Source organism: Coniosporium apollinis (genome assembly GCF_000281105.1).
Source record: "Coniosporium apollinis CBS 100218 chromosome Unknown supercont1.19, whole genome shotgun sequence".
Classification (NCBI taxonomy): Eukaryota; Fungi; Ascomycota; class Dothideomycetes; genus Coniosporium; species Coniosporium apollinis.
The window spans coordinates 420,921-437,112 of record NW_006913281.1 but is presented as its reverse complement, the minus strand read 5'-3'; the positions used below and the strand labels follow the sequence as shown (position 1 = coordinate 437,112).

General features: G+C 52.3%; 4 protein-coding genes across 4 annotated transcripts; 1 reads left to right on the top strand and 3 right to left on the bottom strand.

Annotated features, from left to right (window-relative positions):
* Nucleotides 1-327: 327 nt before the first annotated feature.
* W97_04452 (uncharacterized protein) lies at nt 328-1,948 on the bottom strand (the record flags this gene model as incomplete). Its single annotated transcript, XM_007782342.1, has 6 exons — nt 328-353; nt 405-892; nt 941-1,061; nt 1,114-1,558; nt 1,616-1,730; nt 1,794-1,948. 6 exons carry the CDS (start codon nt 1,946-1,948, stop codon nt 328-330), a joined length of 1,350 nt encoding a protein of 449 aa, XP_007780532.1.
* A 4,778-nt stretch (nt 1,949-6,726) lies between these two features.
* W97_04451 (uncharacterized protein) lies at nt 6,727-8,001 on the bottom strand (the record flags this gene model as incomplete). The annotated part of the gene is made up of 1 exon (XM_007782341.1): nt 6,727-8,001. One exon carries the CDS (start codon nt 7,999-8,001, stop codon nt 6,727-6,729), a length of 1,275 nt encoding a protein of 424 aa, XP_007780531.1.
* A 620-nt stretch (nt 8,002-8,621) lies between these two features.
* Nucleotides 8,622-9,868, bottom strand: W97_04450 (uncharacterized protein; the record flags this gene model as incomplete). The annotated part of the gene is made up of 2 exons (XM_007782340.1): nt 8,622-9,467; nt 9,524-9,868. The coding sequence occupies 2 exons, from the start codon at nt 9,866-9,868 to the stop codon at nt 8,622-8,624; spliced, it is 1,191 nt and encodes a 396-aa protein (XP_007780530.1).
* Nucleotides 9,869-10,978: 1,110 nt separating this feature from the next.
* Nucleotides 10,979-12,279, top strand: W97_04449 (uncharacterized protein; the record flags this gene model as incomplete). The annotated part of the gene is made up of 3 exons (XM_007782339.1): nt 10,979-11,331; nt 11,421-12,107; nt 12,159-12,279. 3 exons carry the CDS (start codon nt 10,979-10,981, stop codon nt 12,277-12,279), a joined length of 1,161 nt encoding a protein of 386 aa, XP_007780529.1.
* Between the last annotated feature and the right edge of the window lie 3,913 nt (nt 12,280-16,192).

Here is a 16,192-nt window from a genome sequence, read left to right as displayed (position 1 = left end):
TAGAAGCTAAAACAGGCAGGCCGTGAGAGATGACGTCGTGATGCTTTGCCGAGCGTGGGCAAGAGCCGAGGCTGATGTCACGTGCCCGGCCGCAATACATCCAGAACTCTAAAATTACGTCGCGCACCACTGTGTGAGCTGAGGATGAGGTTAATAAACCGTTGAAGCATCTCGAATTATCCGGATGAATAATGCAGGTTATGCCGATGACACTAAACGCCGGCGGGATCCTACAGGTCGTCCCCTCTACACATAGTACAGTTCGAGCCGTCCCTATTCCCGATGCCGTTTCCTCCATTATCCAACGATGCTTATGCAAACGAGACTTTACATTACATATAGCAGATCGGTGTCTGTCCATTACGTTAGCAGTGCCCGATAAATCATGAGCTTCTATGACTTACTGAGGGGATGGCTGCAGCTTAGCTGCGGCTTTTGCATGTACTTGCCCTCCAGCTCGTCGCGGATGCTATTGAGGAGCTGCACGTAGCTCTGTTGCGGATTCTTCTGGAGCGACCGGATGAACGCCCAGGACATGGCTCCCGTAGCCTCACCACCCTGCGTCGTGTCTGCCGACGTTTGCTCGTCCTTGCTGCCGGACCACATGATAACGTCCGCCGACGAGGTTTTCGTCCGCAAGTTCCGCTTGCGTGTGTCGTCGCCGGTCGTCGCCTTTTTGAAAAACCCAAGCGCTGTGTTTGCCATGCCGCCAAAATCGCCACGCGCGTATGATGATACAATACCGAGAAGGCCTTGGCCGGCTTCTTTGGCCAAATTGGGCTCCTTGAGAACGCCGGACGTAGAGTAAATGTAAGGAAGATCAAGCGCGGAGCCGGAGTGGCAGGAGTCAAAGATTGCGGTAAGACGGACACCAGGTTGTAATGGGTTGACCCTAACGTAAGTGAGTAGCTAGTACGTGCCCAATGCGGTGAAAACTTACAGAATCCTGTGCATTTCGTCGTCCGTTATATGGCCTTTCTCTCGGAAGTCAGAAGGATAGATGACCTCGTCATACCCATCGTCCTCGTCTCCGTCAAGGTCTTTCGTCTGTCCACCGTGACCTGAATATTGTTAGTGGTGGTTGGACCTTAAGATGCCGCCAGGGTTACTTACCGGAGTAATGAAAGAAAAGCGAATCGTTCGGTTGCGCATCCTTTACAAGCCAGTGCATTGCGCGCAGAATATTAGCCTTGTTAGGCTTGCTTGCATCAATGTGCGAATCATCCGTCAAGATCACCATGTCTTCCCGCCGATAACCAAAGTATTGATTGAGGTAGTTGGACATGTTCTTGACGTCGTTGATGCAACCCCTGAGCTCTCCGCGCTGCCGGAAGTAGTTGATGCCGATAAGCAGTGCCTTTCGTCGTCCAGTACACGCTGAGTATTGGAAGGTGTAGTTGCCAGGTGCGCCGTGACCAAATGCCTGAGCTTGTTGCGGCGGTGGAGGGGGGGCGCCGTGATTGCCCTGCACATATGCATTCTGGTTTATCGAGGGGTGCCATTGCTGAGGCGGCGGAGCTCCGAACCCATAGCCTTGCTGTGCAGCAGTAGGAGGTGTCTAAGATAAACATGAGCGCTTGACATTCCGACGAGATAGCGGATGGAATCTAAGTACCTGCGCGTAGCCGCTGTACTGTCGAGGCGGAGGAGTCGGTTGTCCGTAACCATACGAGGGTTGCGGTGATGGAGGCGGATAAGGCTGTGGTGAAGGATAGCCGTAGCCCTGGGGTCTGGTCCAGCGTTAGGTGGGTTATCTCCTACGCGGTATGGCAGTGAAGTTTAGGTGAACCTACGGGTACTGCTGCTGCGGTGGTGGGTAGCCTTGCGGCGGATAGTCCTGTGGAGGATAGCCTTGTGGAGGATACCCCAGTTGCGGTGGTGGTGGTGCTCCGTATCCTCCTTCATGCGGCTGTCCGCCCGCGTATTGCTGGCCAGGAAAGTACGACATTGCGCTTCGAGAGAAAGATAGAAGGGAGGTCAGTAGGCGGTTATCTCCCAGCAATATGCGGCAACGGGGAGAGGGATCGACAGCGGGATCTGAAGCTGCCACTGCAACCCAATACCTTCGTGCAGTCGCTTTGGATCGTTGAGGAAGGTCGATGAGCCCGGAATGTTAAACAGAGGGATCTCTTGAAGAAGTAAGAAGCCTTAACTAGCGGGGTAGGAGTAGCTAGGGCTGAGGACGGTCAGAACCAGCGTGGCACAAGTACGAGGATAGAATCACAATGCAGAAATAGCCACGTGGGATATTGAGATGGTGTGATGGTGTTGCAGTCGGGCAAAAAGATGTCGATGTTACGGCGAAGCACTGCCTTCAGGGGCTTGCTCTTCTTCACCGAAGCGTTGGAGAGCTGCAAAGAGGGCATCAAGCATCCAAGCACGCCCAGACTGCAAGTCAGCTTCCAAGCGGGCAGCGCGAGTGCTTCCCGTCGTCATGCAGCAAGATGCAGGGATAGAACTGTCAATCCATGCTCATTTACCGCTTCACCCCTGCGGAAGGCCAATGGGGAGCGCGAAGCGTCGTGTGCGGGATTTCCGACGGATCCGATCCGGTGCCTTCCCAAGTTTATCCAGACCGCTGGAATGGAAGACCAAACCACCAAGGATCCCAAGCGCCAGGCTGGCTGGCGCCCCCCACGCCCTGACGGCCTGCCCGAGATGGTGAGAGGCTGTCAGGCAGGAGGAGGTATCTACAGTAGTTAAGCACCCCACGGTCAAGGCTTCAGTTGAGGCGGTGCTTCAAGCGAGTCTGCAGCTGCAGCAGGATCACAAGCGCAACGCGCACATCCGGACACGTGGGTTATGCCGTGAGCTTCTGCCTCTTAACGCAGGTGAGGAGAAGTGGCTGGCTTAAAGATTGAAGCGATCGAATCACTTTCTGGATGTGCCCCCAGCGGCGGCTCGGTGATGGTCAGATCCCTCTCGCTATGAGAATTTCCTGGACCGTTGCGAGATCTGCACGTAATCTTACTGTTTTACAAAGCTGATGCCTGCTACAGAAGTACAGTAAAGCCCAACTGCAATCTTGACTCGGACTGTCCGAATGCAGTTCCTTGGGGCATTTCCAAAAGAAGATTCCGAATATGGCTACGTCAGGACGGGTGTCTTCACGGTCTTGGAAGTCGGGCTCTTGGACAAGTATCACCGAAGGATGACGGGTAGTGGCCATGCTCCTGCTTCCCTCACAGGTCTGCCGGAAAACGTGAGCGTTGCCCATAAGTGGGTATCGAATCATACCAGATTCCGCAGACGTCTACACCACGCTTGCCGTTTGCCCTCCAGGCGAGGCACAGGTTTTCAGCCACCTCATAAGGTAGTGTTTCAACACATCATTACTCAAGCGGCCGTAGGTCCCGAAAAACCTGCAAGTATCAGGCCTATAACGTGCAAGTTTCCGTGAAGTTTGGCTTCAGCACACAAGGCCAACATCGCTCTAGGAGGTCGATCTCCAGGAAGGTATCACGAGCACGTATTTACGGCGACTTCGACGCCTGCATGGAAACGTATCAGTTACAGCACCGCATTGTTCCAGTTCCAAGAGGCTAGATCATCGCGATGCAGTGCGATGAGTGTTTCAATGCCATTCATACAGTTTCCAGTTACGCTTTCATCCTCGTCTCATCTAATGCAGTCCAACGCACAGGACGCAGTAGCAAAATGCAGGCGCGCATCTAATCACCTCTTTTCCCTCTTTCGGCCGCATTTCGATATTTGTGGCGCAGCCTCACGATGAGCATAGAATTCAGTCTCGCCCTGCTTCCCGACTTCTTTCAACGCTCCATTTCACTGCCAGCAATGATGCAATCACAACCCTCCATTTCTATCTTGTCGAACCATGACTACCAGAGATTCTTCTAGTCTAGTCTAGCACTTGCACAGAGCGGCTTTGCTCAGCAAGGTACCGTCGACTGGGTTGACCTGGCCAGCACCTCGGTGTTGAAAAGCAAAAGTCCGAACGCACCATTGCTTTCGCAGTATCCAGTACTTGAGATTCAACACTTGGTCTCCTTTTCTGTCGGCATACTTTCGAGGCTTTCAGCTGCCGGCGTCGACCCCTACACCCTCATAGTTGGACAAGCTCTCGCACAGAACTCGCACATCCCCATCGCAGGCAACAAGAGTATTGAAAGAGCGTTGAAGGAACTCAAATGTTACGCTGGTGTGCAGAGAGCTTTTTGGTTCGGGTTCGGGATCAAGAACATTGTTCGTAAGCTAGGCACTACCGACCAAGGCCGTAGCTGTTTGACTTTGTGCGTCGCTTTGTCGGAGTGCTTCTCCGATGAGTTTGCTGCAGATATGCTCCACGAGCTCACGCTGGCACAGAAGGCCCCAGAACAGCTCACACCCTTAATAGGCCAATGGCACATGCTTGTCCAAGCGTGTTCTGGCGTCTTCGCTACCTCGAAGTTTTCTCTCCTTGTCGAAGGGTTCGAAAGCCTTCTACGGACGGATGACCGAGTTGGCGGCATGCCTCCTCGTCCGGCAGACTTTGCCAGTGCCTTGATCGGCATTGGAAAGGTCTCCTATGGGCAGCTGGCACAGATTAACATCACTCAGCGCAAACTGTGTACCGCTGGAGGCTGGCTTGCTGCTGTTTCAGAGTGGTTTTTGGGCCTGAAGGTTCCATCTATGGCCAAGAAGACCAGCTCCTTTACAGCAACTGTTTCAACACATCTGATGCCCAAATCCAGATACGTAGCGAGACCCAGGCCGCTCACGCAGATGGATCCTTGGTTAGGCTCGAAGAGACTCTCTTCCTGAAGGGAATTAAAGAGATTTTCAGTTTGAGCGCCGACGCCTTGAAGTGTGATACTGGAGCACCTGGACGTGTGCCGTGGGAAAACTGCTTGTCAGTAACCTTCGGCAAGTTGGTATTGCACTAGATTGTACTGTAAGGATTGCCAGAGCCATCGCAGAACACGACCCGAGTCTCAATGACTTGAGGGTCCACCTTTCGAGGTGGTTTTCATATATTGCCTGTTCCGGAGCAGAGCAAGGATCCAGCCTCTTTGACAGCATATTCCGATGGCTTCCTGAATTGGGTATTGTAAAGCCTCACATTGACAGTGGCATGCATATGACCGTGCCCAAAGCGCTTTTGGATTACAAGCTGGTCTACACTGCGCTACCCGAGCAGTGCTCCTGCGGGCCTGAGGATAACAGGCACCTTGCACCACTGGATGGGATTGGGGCTAACAGCGAGTACAAGTGTCACTGTTGCTCCGAGCGGTTATTAGAGACCATCATTCCACTTGGGTTCCTGTTGGCTGGTGTGTCTGCTGCACAGTCGATGTTTCCCGTACCTCATGATCTTTTCAGGTCTTTTAGGTTTCTCGGTCGTGACCTGGCGATGGATTTGGGTGTTGATAACCTACGAACTGTCATCCAGACGCTGGGCGTTCAAGAAAACGGGTCTACAGTCGGCAAGGAGGCGCCACTTGACAGGCTCAACTGTGTTATCATGCTGTTTATGGGGTGCGAACTCGGCCTCCAATATAGTCGGATCAGTGCGACATGTGTGTATGGCATTTGTTTCTATCTCGACATCCTACGCGAGATCTCGTTCGACTCTGAAAGCCTACTCCGCACCCATGTCGTTCCCGGCAGGATCGAACTCAAGGGAAAGATATGTAGCTCGGTAAGACATCTCCGATCGAAAAATGGACAAACTAAAAGAAACCAAGAGCGAACGGCTCAAAGATCTGACCGATAGAGCGTATATATTTGACAATCTAGATACCAAGATACAATGAGTAGATTACTATACAGGGACGGCGGCTCATATTTGTCTGGGGTCAAGAAGTGACCTGCCTCGCCTTTCTCTTGGAGTACACAGGTGCTGCAGTGGGCAAGTGGATTATTCGAAGGGCGGGTTGCGATCAATGCTGTCTACGCGCGAGCTTTCAACTCCCGTCACGTGTGCCTGTGTTGATTGTCTGTTCTTGATGATACGGTATTATCTTACCTAGTCACTAGTCATTCCGAAGGTATACGGGAGAGACTGTCCAAGCATGGAGCTCCATTCGAAAGTCCGTTAAGAGATGCCATGGGTCAACATTGGTGAGAAGGTACGGAAGGTCGATCCTAGGCGAGCTAGCAAAGAGAGCGAGCTTGAGATAAGATGACCTAGAGATCCGCTGGCAACATGGACCTTGGAAATCTGGATGATTTGTCCCTCGCGATGAAACCCCATAGCCGTGAGGCGGCTTAGGGTAGACCCCAGTTTCGGATCTGACGCCGCTCAGTGCATCGGCGAGGATTCAGGACTCACCTCATACCCCTTGTCCCGGCCTCGCGACAATTGAATACCTGTCACCCACCTGCTGAGCAAGCCAAAAGAGGAAACCAACACGGTAACGGGCCAGGAAATTTTTCACTCACCTCGTCATGACGCGTTGCTTCCTCGAGGCGCTTGTACCTATCCGCGCGGCTTAGATGCAACACCGGCGCACTTCCGCCAAGATTGACAAAACGGTGGTACTCTAACAAGGGGATGGATAACCCTAAAAATACAATGTTCTAGTCATTTTTTCTGTTCTGTTATACAAGTAAAGCCCCGGCCATCCCATGTCTTCTAGTCTACAAGGAGTTGGGTACCTTTCTATAGGCAAGCTCTCACCTGGATTACATTGTTGATATACATGCACACTGTCCATTTTGTTCGCCTGGCCATGCTATGACACACTCTGAGCGAAGAAGCGAATACTGACATCGAGCCGGCTCGAATTACCTCCCAGCCTCACCGATCCCAGGCAACATGCCCCTCTTCCTCCTTCCCATCCACAGCTCCAGATCCCTCCTCATCTCCTCCTCCTTCCTGCCTAGCACATCAATCCCGCGCTCCACGCAAGCTTCTTTGGTTTCCTCCTTAGTAAGATCTTTCACACTACCGTCCCTCAGAACCAGGCGATCATCCTCGGCCAGATAATCAAACCTATTCCTGACCTTTCGCGCCACCAATGCCGTCGGCGGCCCACCCAGCAGCCGATCCCACATCTTAGAATGCAGCCCGAAACACCTGCTCAAATGCACCAGCTCCGTCTTACGATCGACCTGGTTCTCCTCTTTTATGACGACTTCTGTAGCCAGCTGCCCAGTCCCGTCCATCTGCTGCTTCCCGCTCTCTTCTCGCACACCTTCCCCACTCTTCCCCGTAATCGCCCTCAGCGCACTCATCTCCCTCAAGCTCTGCCGCCTCCTCGTCTCCAGCTTCCTAATCTCCCGGTCAACCTGCAGCGGAATCCTGCACGTCCTAGGCACCAGTGCCGTGAAGTAGATCACCACAAGCGGCAGCCATTCTCCCAGTATAACGAACAGCAGCGCGAAGATCGGCACGCGGCGCATATCATACCGACTGCGCAGCAGGAGCTGCCACTCCGCTCTCGTCAGCCCCGCCGTCGCGGTCCCGCTCAGCGCCTCGATGGCCGCGATGCGGTTCCGCGTCGCGACCCCCGGCCCCGCGGCCGCGGTCTTGACGTCTCCGCGCTCGGCGGCTGTGGCTGCATCGCTGCGCGCGGCGCTCGAGATGCGCGCTTCGACGGCTTTAGCGAGGGTGCGGTTGTGTCGGATGTTCTTGATGCCGGTCCAGTAGAATGAGGTGTAGGCCCTGCCGGTTTTGTAGAGGTAGTTGATCAAGGACTGATCCTGGGCGCGCGAGGGGGTCGTCAGGGGCGCGGGGAGGGTGGAGGCGGGGGGGTTGATGCGGTCGGGGAGGGGCTGGTTTGGATCGGGGGTGGTGGGTTTATAAGGGGAGGCGGGTGGAGAGCGGGTTGTGGTGGCGGTTATGGGAGTAGTGGGAGGAGGACTACGCTTTTGGGGAGCGGCGGCAGAGGAGGTCGACGCGAGGCGGTGGTGGAAGAGGAGCGGGAGGGCGGCGCGGTGGGCTGCGGGTTTTGTAAAGGTGAGGCGGATTTGGCATTTTGGGCGAAGAGAGGATGAGGAATACACTGGCGGGTTGTGACAGAGCGCAGCGAGCACACTGCTGGATCGTTGGAATGTCATGGCATGTTGATTAGATGAAATGCAGCGTGAGACACGCTTTTTGTGATTTCGATGACGGACGCGATCATCATTGCCGCACGTTCTGCGTACAGGGGTGTTGAGCCGCCGGAGATCCGCCCGGCGCGTCACAATTCCTAAAATGGCCTTCGTAGAACGACGACGTGCGGCTGGCCGCTCTTAGATCGCGAATTGAATCGGAAACTTTGCAGCGCAGTTCCATATAGTTTCGTTAGCGATAGCGATGAGCAAGCGGAGGATTGAACACATCTGTCTGATTCAGCTGAAATGTAGCAAGGAAGCAGCAGATTTTATGCACTTCAACTCTGTTCTTACAGTAAGCAACGCCACAACGCAATGATATCCTTAATTGTGGGACCGTGCAGACTTTCCTCAACAACATATTTGTAGAACTAAGTCATGTCAAGCGAAGCTCATTGCAACCCCTCAAGCGGATCTTGCTGTCGCTCGAGGTACAGAAAAGTCACAGCATTATTGTGCAGTTGGGGGCGCAGGTAAGTGACTGGAACAACTTCTCATCGCGATACTAGCTAGGTAGAATTCATGCTTCGTATCTAGGCACTAGCCAGGTTGTCCATGCCACAGCTCACCCCTCTCACAGCTTAACAGTCTCTGCTGGGGTTGAGTCGATAGCAGGCTCCGAACCCGTACGAAAACTGCCCACAGTTTCCATTGCTAATAGTCCATGGGTCACCGAGACCAGCACTCTGGAAGAAGTTGCCAAAATAGTGCTTCACGTCGCAGACTCCTCCACTCGTCCCTGCAGTCCCGCCGATAGGGTGAACCATGCATGTTCCGCTCGCCCAATTGGCGAGGGCGCAGTTTGGCGTGTTCATGCATGCGACGCAGCAGTCGTATGCAGTCGGGGTCTTGGACCAGTAGCTGGGTTGGATACTGCCAGAGATTTGCAATCCATTGAAAGTGCCTCCGTTGGCATTTCTGACAACATTCTCGGGTCCGCAGGCAGCGTAGTAGGTTGAGGCTGGGGCGATTACTGTGATCGTACTGCTGGTTGTGCTAGTCTCTGTGTTCGTTTGTGTAGCTGTCTCAGTCAAGAGCGTCGAGTGGACGAAAACGGTTGTGACCTGGACGTTGGGCGGAACGACCGTGCTGGTGGTTGTCAAGGTCGTCGTAGTCCACGCTGTGATGGTAGAGGGCTCGGCTGTAACAGTAGCAGTGTTCTTCGCGGTATGCGTTTTCGTTTCCGTGGTGATGCCTAAAGCAATCTCCGTGCATGAGACCGTTTCCGGGAATTTGTTCTTGTTGCCAGGTTCCGCTTGGAGTATCGGTAGGTCGGTTGTTGGTGGCTTGGCTCGTGCCTCAAAGCGCATAGCAGCATCAGCCATGCGCTTCTTGAAGCCTGGGAAACCAAAACCAGAAGCGACTGGGATAAAGCCGGGTGAGGTTGGGATGGTGGTCGTAGGCGTAGTCGTGGTGTAGCTATCAATCTACCAAAATCGATTAGAACAGAGCTTTGAGCGTGACGACGGAGAAGTCGGCTTACTTGTGTTATAGTAGTTGTTGTAATAGTGGCGGTCTCTGTTGAAGTGTCATAGATCGTCGACGACGAAGTATAGTGATCCGTCACCGTTGGCAGTGTGGTTGTCTCAGTTGTCCAGGCAGTATCTGTCATGGTCGTCGAGTCTGGTGGGGGAATGACAGTACTGGATGGCGTGGTTGTGAACTGTTCTTTGGCGGTGGAGAAGAGAGATAGTGTAGTGGTCGTAGTGCCAACGCTGGCCAACGAGTTCTTGCCCTCTTTCGTGATGCATACTAATGATAAAGAAACCTGGCCGAGGGCCCGAGGGACAAGAGAAGAGAGGAGGATAGAAGAGATGGCCACTCTCATGTTGGTGATATTTCCTAGGTCACTGCGGTGGACGTCGATCTGATGTAGAGAAGAACGGGAATGGTCAAGACCCGGACGGAACACTGAGGCTTTATATACCATCTTGAAAAGATACACAGAGAATCGAACAAACTCTAGACTTTGGATTAACGGCTAGAACGATCAGTTTCTTCAGCCATGGCTCACGGTCGAGAACAGTGTCAGCTCTCTCCATTCTACGCCACGAGCAATTATAGTATGTTCAACGCATGAAGCTATTGAGACAGTGCAGCTGAGGACAGGCTCGTCTACAGAAAGTCTGCAGAAACCCGCATCTAGACATTGTAGACCCCTGCGCTCAAGATCTTGCGGCTGCATTCAAGCTATGTGCTTCCTGCTGAGTTCGAACTAATTCGGGATTGGCAGGCGTTCCAGAACATGAAAGGAGAAGCTTCGATGTACCTAACTGGAAATACCTCACGAAAAGCGGAGCGGAGGCGCCGGCTCTACTGGAATTGACGCGGGATCTCCGACATTCAGTGACCCGATACAGCTTTACCGACCGCCTTCAGCCAGCCACGATTGCTTGAAGCGGTTTCTTGGCGCCATATAAGCTTCTCTGCCCCTGAGCGCGACAGCGGGAAGTGCGGTCTCGTACCGAAGTGGCTGATTTTGGCGTGCGGCTGAGAATATGTACAATATCCCGTCTGCAGTATCCGCCCCATACGGAGTACCTCACGTGTGAATGCCTCAGTACGCAGTGTGGAGTTCACCCGACAGCGACGAATCTTGAGTAAACAGCAGAACTTTCAGAATTCCGTGCTTAGTAAACCAGTCATGTGGACTCCTCGCCGGTGTCGGAGGCCGCTTTGCCGTTTTACCTTCTGCTCTAACTTTCCCTGCAGGAGAGCTTCAACTCTCGATCGCGTAGACACCCTGCAATTGCTCCCGGATAGAACGGCAGCTGTAGGTTCCCCGCTGAATAGACGTCACAGTACTCGAGCCTTTTGGCCGGCGAGAGAGCCTCGGCGTCTATTGCAATGGAGCGTTTGGCTTTTATATGATGGTATTGTACGGCTCTCCATCTTCTATTCGCTATCTACTCCTCTTTGTCACTTTAACTCCGCAAAGATGCGGTCTCTTCTTCTATGCTGTGCATTTCTCGTAGCGTTAGCTCAAAGTGCTCGGCTTCCCAAACGTACGAAATCAGTCTGGAATGTGGAAAACTTCAAATCTTTCGTTACTTTCGGCGACAGTTATACGGATGAGAATCGGCTAAACTACTTTGCGACCAACAATGGCTCCGCTCCTCCTCCGGGCACCCTTCTCCCGGAGAGCTTCAGTACTGCAGGTGGCGGTCGAACGTGGCCTCGATATGTGGTCCAGTATACAGGCGATAGCGTGAACGGTGAATGGGTGCCACAGATGACACTGTACAACTATGCAGTATCGGGCGCTGTATGCTCTAACGAGATCACACCGAGGTCCGCTCAACCGTATGCTGAAGTCCTGAAGCTATCTCCTAAGCTTCGCCTCAAAAACATGGTCGCTCCGTTTAACATCTCACCTATAGGTACTTCCCTGCCATCAACGCCAATTTTCCCTCCGTCCTTGAGTACGAGGTCCCAGCCTTTCTAGCAGACAAAGCCTCGGTCCGCATCAACACGACTGAACCATACTTTAACCCAGTCTTGACCGCCTCTGATTCTGTCTACTCTCTATGGATCGGAACCAATGACCTTGGCGTCTGGGCCTTCTTGACTAATTCTCAAGTCCCCGGCAAAGTCCTCTCCGACTACACGTCGTGCGTTTACACCGTCCTAGACCAACTCTACGACTCTGGCGCGCGCAACTTTGTCCTGTTCAACAATGCACCCCTGCAGCTCGCGCCACTGTATGCGAATGACACCCTGAACGGCACAGGACCCGGCCCATACTGGCCCAACAAACCGGAGAATCACACACAGATCGCTGAAATTATGCACGAATACACAACATCCACCAACACGATCTTCCGGTACCAGGCACCATTCGAGGCCGTGATTGCGAGACGATATCCCGGTGCCAATTTCGCAAACTTTGACGTTTGGCAACTGCTGTCTGACATCTATCATAACCCAACCGAGTATCTCAACGGAACTCAGCCGGCGAACGTGTCGGGCTGGGAGAACCATTGTCAGATTGATCGGACAGGCTGTGTACTTGAGTACAAAGGGACCAGCTCAGATAGCTTTTTGTGGTATGACGAGCTACACAAGAGGTATGCCTTGAATGATCTGAGCTTTGGAAGCTTGCGCTAATATGCTTACAGTGAGCAAGCCGACCGTATCATTGCGAGGAACTTCGTGGATGTGCTGAATGGTGCTTCACCGTACGCAACGTATTGGTCTGGACATGGCGGCTATTCAAAGAGTGGCAGATATCAGTGGTGAGCGCCGGAAATGAATCATGTATTCCAACTACCGTCTCGTCGTTAGCACGTTAGCCGAGATTAAGAAAGCACTCACCAGGCGTTGCATTAGCTAGCACAGCTCCAACAGGCTGCAAAAAGCTATTCATACGCTTTTGGGACTTGCTAGAACATTGTCTTTCCCCTAGCTACTCCGATATCAACAGCACCACCATCCTTCTCCATATTAACAACACTGTCATTCCAACCAAAGACGCTGATCCAGCCCTTGCCATCTCCTCACACTCCTCAAAAATCGCTCCTGTCTACAACGCCTTGCGCACTTCAGATCCAACCAAACGACTCAGTCAGATGTCAAAGACGGGTGTCAGTAGGCTGACGTCACCCGGCTGCGTAGAGGTTGGCGAATCGGGGAAGAGTTATCTCCACGCGAGTCCGCAGCTAGGAGTGTGGTGTTTTGCTGGGTTCCAGAAGCTTGAGGAGCTGCGGAGGCGCTCAGTGAAGTCAGCGGAGCAAACGCAAGAGGCTCTTCCTGATGATACTGGAGCTGTCGAAGAGGATCAAGCTCTCGAGCCGGAGCTCCCAATCTTCGACTGAACGGCGATAGGCATGGACTGGATACTGCATATCGCGTAAAGGGGTAAGAGGGATGGTATGGTGGTGGTGTTATTCTGGGGCTCTTGCATACTAGAGGTCTCAGTTCTGTGCTGTCGTTCTTCACGCTCTTCAGGACAGCACTCAGCCCTGGAATATGGGCAAAGGGGAGTTGTTAGATAGAGTTTGTTCGCAGTGCAGAAGGTGACCCATCGCGAGATTCGAATCATGCTATCGTACTTGCATCTGCCACACAGGACCGGAGGCAGCAGGACTTCTTTGCAGCTTTGTAAATGGCAGCCAGATGGCATGTTACGGGTATGAAGAGGCTTTAGTTGCGGCCGGGCTGCTCTGGCTGTTGTGAAGTATCCCGAGTGCCAGCACAAGTTGCACCTCCAACATCCTGCTAGGTGGATTGTGGCGGTGCGGTACACGCAGTAGCGGAGCCGGTGGCTTAATAGTTCTATTGTCTTATTCGGGCTCGGCCGCTGTTGATTCCTTGGGGTTCTGTGGTTTTTGCGGGTGTGGTATGTGTCGAGAGCTCCGGTTGAGAGCTCTGGGGAGTGCTGAAGATTTGCCGTAGCCGTGAGGGAACTCGGAAGGAACTACGGCACTTTAACGATCTTTTCGATGTGATATCCGAGAGTGATGAAAGAAAGCCCACTGTTCTTTCTCAATCTGTAAGCTCGTAGAGGCTTGGCATCATGGTGGTTTTCATAACACTTGTAGTGAAACACATGTAGCAGTATCGCAGCGGTGCTTGGAGCGATTCTTAGCAATAGAAACGACTCCTTTGTGTTGATGCACTACAGTGTATGCATTTAGCTCGGAGTGGTCTACAAGAAGCCTTCTTTGTTTAGGAGATATGAGGAAGATAACGCGACCATGCAGGTACGTCATAAACGCCAATAGGGGAATCAAAAAGCAAGATGAAGCACTCGATGACTAGATAGGCCCTTGCAACAGCATAACCGATAGAGGGGAAAGAAAGCATGATAACAAGGTAGGGACGCACTTTCCTATAGCGGAGATACATGCGATACGGAGTCCCGGCTTTGTAGTAGATGCCAAGAACAGTAACTGTGATGAGAATTCCGAAGCACATAACGAATGCAGAGGAGATTCGCCAGAGCAACCTTTGTGCGGTGCTGCTGAAGGGCGCGGTCCACGCAAGTGCATGAAGGCCGCCATAGAGAATTCCAGCTGCATTCAGAACAGCGAGCTCCGAGAAGTTGATTCCATTCCAGAACATTGAGCCAGTATACGGATTGAGGTCAAGTGGCGGCATGTTACGAATCCTGTCTGCAATAGACCCGTTGTGCTCTAACGCGGTTTCGTCCGCGGTTTCTCGAAGGAGCTCTGCCGCCAGAGTCCATCTCCTGACATCGATTGGAGATAAGGTTATGGACGATGTGTATGGAATAACAGGATTGTAGATAAGGCCGGTTGAGAGCAACTCTTCTCCATTTTCAAGCTTTATAGATGCACTTGAAGTGGGCGATGAGCCAACGCTATCCTGGAATGACTGCACCACAGTTGCGATAACCGTGTCAAGGGTGCCTTCACTGGATGTGTGGCCTACTCTCCTGGCAGAGGTAATCTCTTGTTGTCCTATGGGGGAAGATCGAGAATTAGACCCAAGGTCCAAACCCGGGGAACGACTCCGTTCTGATTGTTCGGCATCAGCTGGGCATTTCTTGCACGTGTGAGTTCCGTTTGGTGCAGAAGATTTCTGTCTGACTTCTATGAGCGTCGCCTCCAAATCATTGTATCTAGATGTTTCAGTCGTCATTTCCATAAATGCTAACAGATGCAATGCATCCTCCCCTTCAACTATCGTTGGTTCTTCTACATCGAGTGGCTTAGACCACCAGAATAAGTAGATTAGCAGTGCGCATACGGAGTGCCCTAAGGTGTTCAACTACAACTGTCAGCCAGAGGTAATAACCTGCAGTGTTGTCAACAAATCGGTCGGCGTTAAGTCATTATTTGAATTGAAAGGGCCCGGTACTGGATCTTCAATAACGGCGGTATTGCTGCTAACCGTCTGGAGGATATCCGGAGCCGCCGAACCGTGGTATCTAAGGTCTTGGCAGGTGTTCTAGATGTTTGGTTGCGGGAGTCTTAGATAATTGCTGCTATGATTGGTTAAGGGGGTTCTTATTGAAGACGAGGATGATGACCTCACTACTACCCTCTCTGACCCCTCCGCACCAACCGAGCTTCATAGATCCAGGCTGGTGAGGAGTGCCCCGTAGGCTGGCTTTGTCACCGGCTTGGCAAATACACCGAAAACCGGCGTTACTGGATCGTTATTTCCCAATGCGGAACAAATAAGTACTGTAGCTACTTATTGACAACACTGATAACCTGGGCTTAATATTACGCCTACCTCGAGCAGGCTAATTGGAAGAGATTCTGTCATCCGGATCACACAATTGAGACAGAACCAAGATGCCTGAATACAAACGATAGTTTTCGCTAAGACACTAGCTTTGCTTTTATCCACGATACAGCTTTCGGATATATCTGGACAAAGCTGAGGCCGGAGCTTTATTAAGTCCTTGAACCCATGACCAGTCAACACTCGCCGCGTGCGGCCATCAGGGAGGAATGGCTGGTCCCTTGGGGTGTCTATAGCAAAGCCTCCCATGACAGCATAAAATGCATGCGTCATCGTCCAGGGATGTCTGAGCATTGAAGGATGATCGGCTCCTACTGGGCTTGTAGGCTACAAGCATACTGTCAGCAAGCCGCTATCCGTTGGGATTGGCAAATGGAGCCCAGAGAAGGTAGCAAGTTGGCTTTGTGAGCTGGAATACGAGGACTAAGATCCTGAAACGCTGCCACATAGGTTCCGCTATATATATGATAAGAATTATAATGGGTAGACGCTTGAGAATGCTAGCAGAGACTGTTGGATCGCCTCTTCCATTGCTCATGAATCATCATCTCAAGAGGTGTGTATCTCAACGCAGGGAGACCTGGCGACAGGTCACAGGAAACAGGAAGCGGTGGGTGTTAAGTAATGATCGAGAAGAAAAACTTGAGTACGAGGAAAATTGATGACGATGGGTATGCCAGCACTATTAAATAGAATCACTCCTACCTCTTGTGGAGCCTGCTCGCTTTTGGTACCACACTCTCGGGAGAAAGTGTTAAACCATGATGAAGCAGGCCTCTGCCCGAACTTTGATTGCACAGTTTGTAGGATTTGCTGTGCCGCCCTGTACTGAAACCAAGCGGTATACGCCACCATTTCGGGTGCTAGTAGGCCCAGAAGGAGCCATCCGCACTTACGTCGTAACTGGCGTCGCCTATACCATGGAAGTTCGGGATCG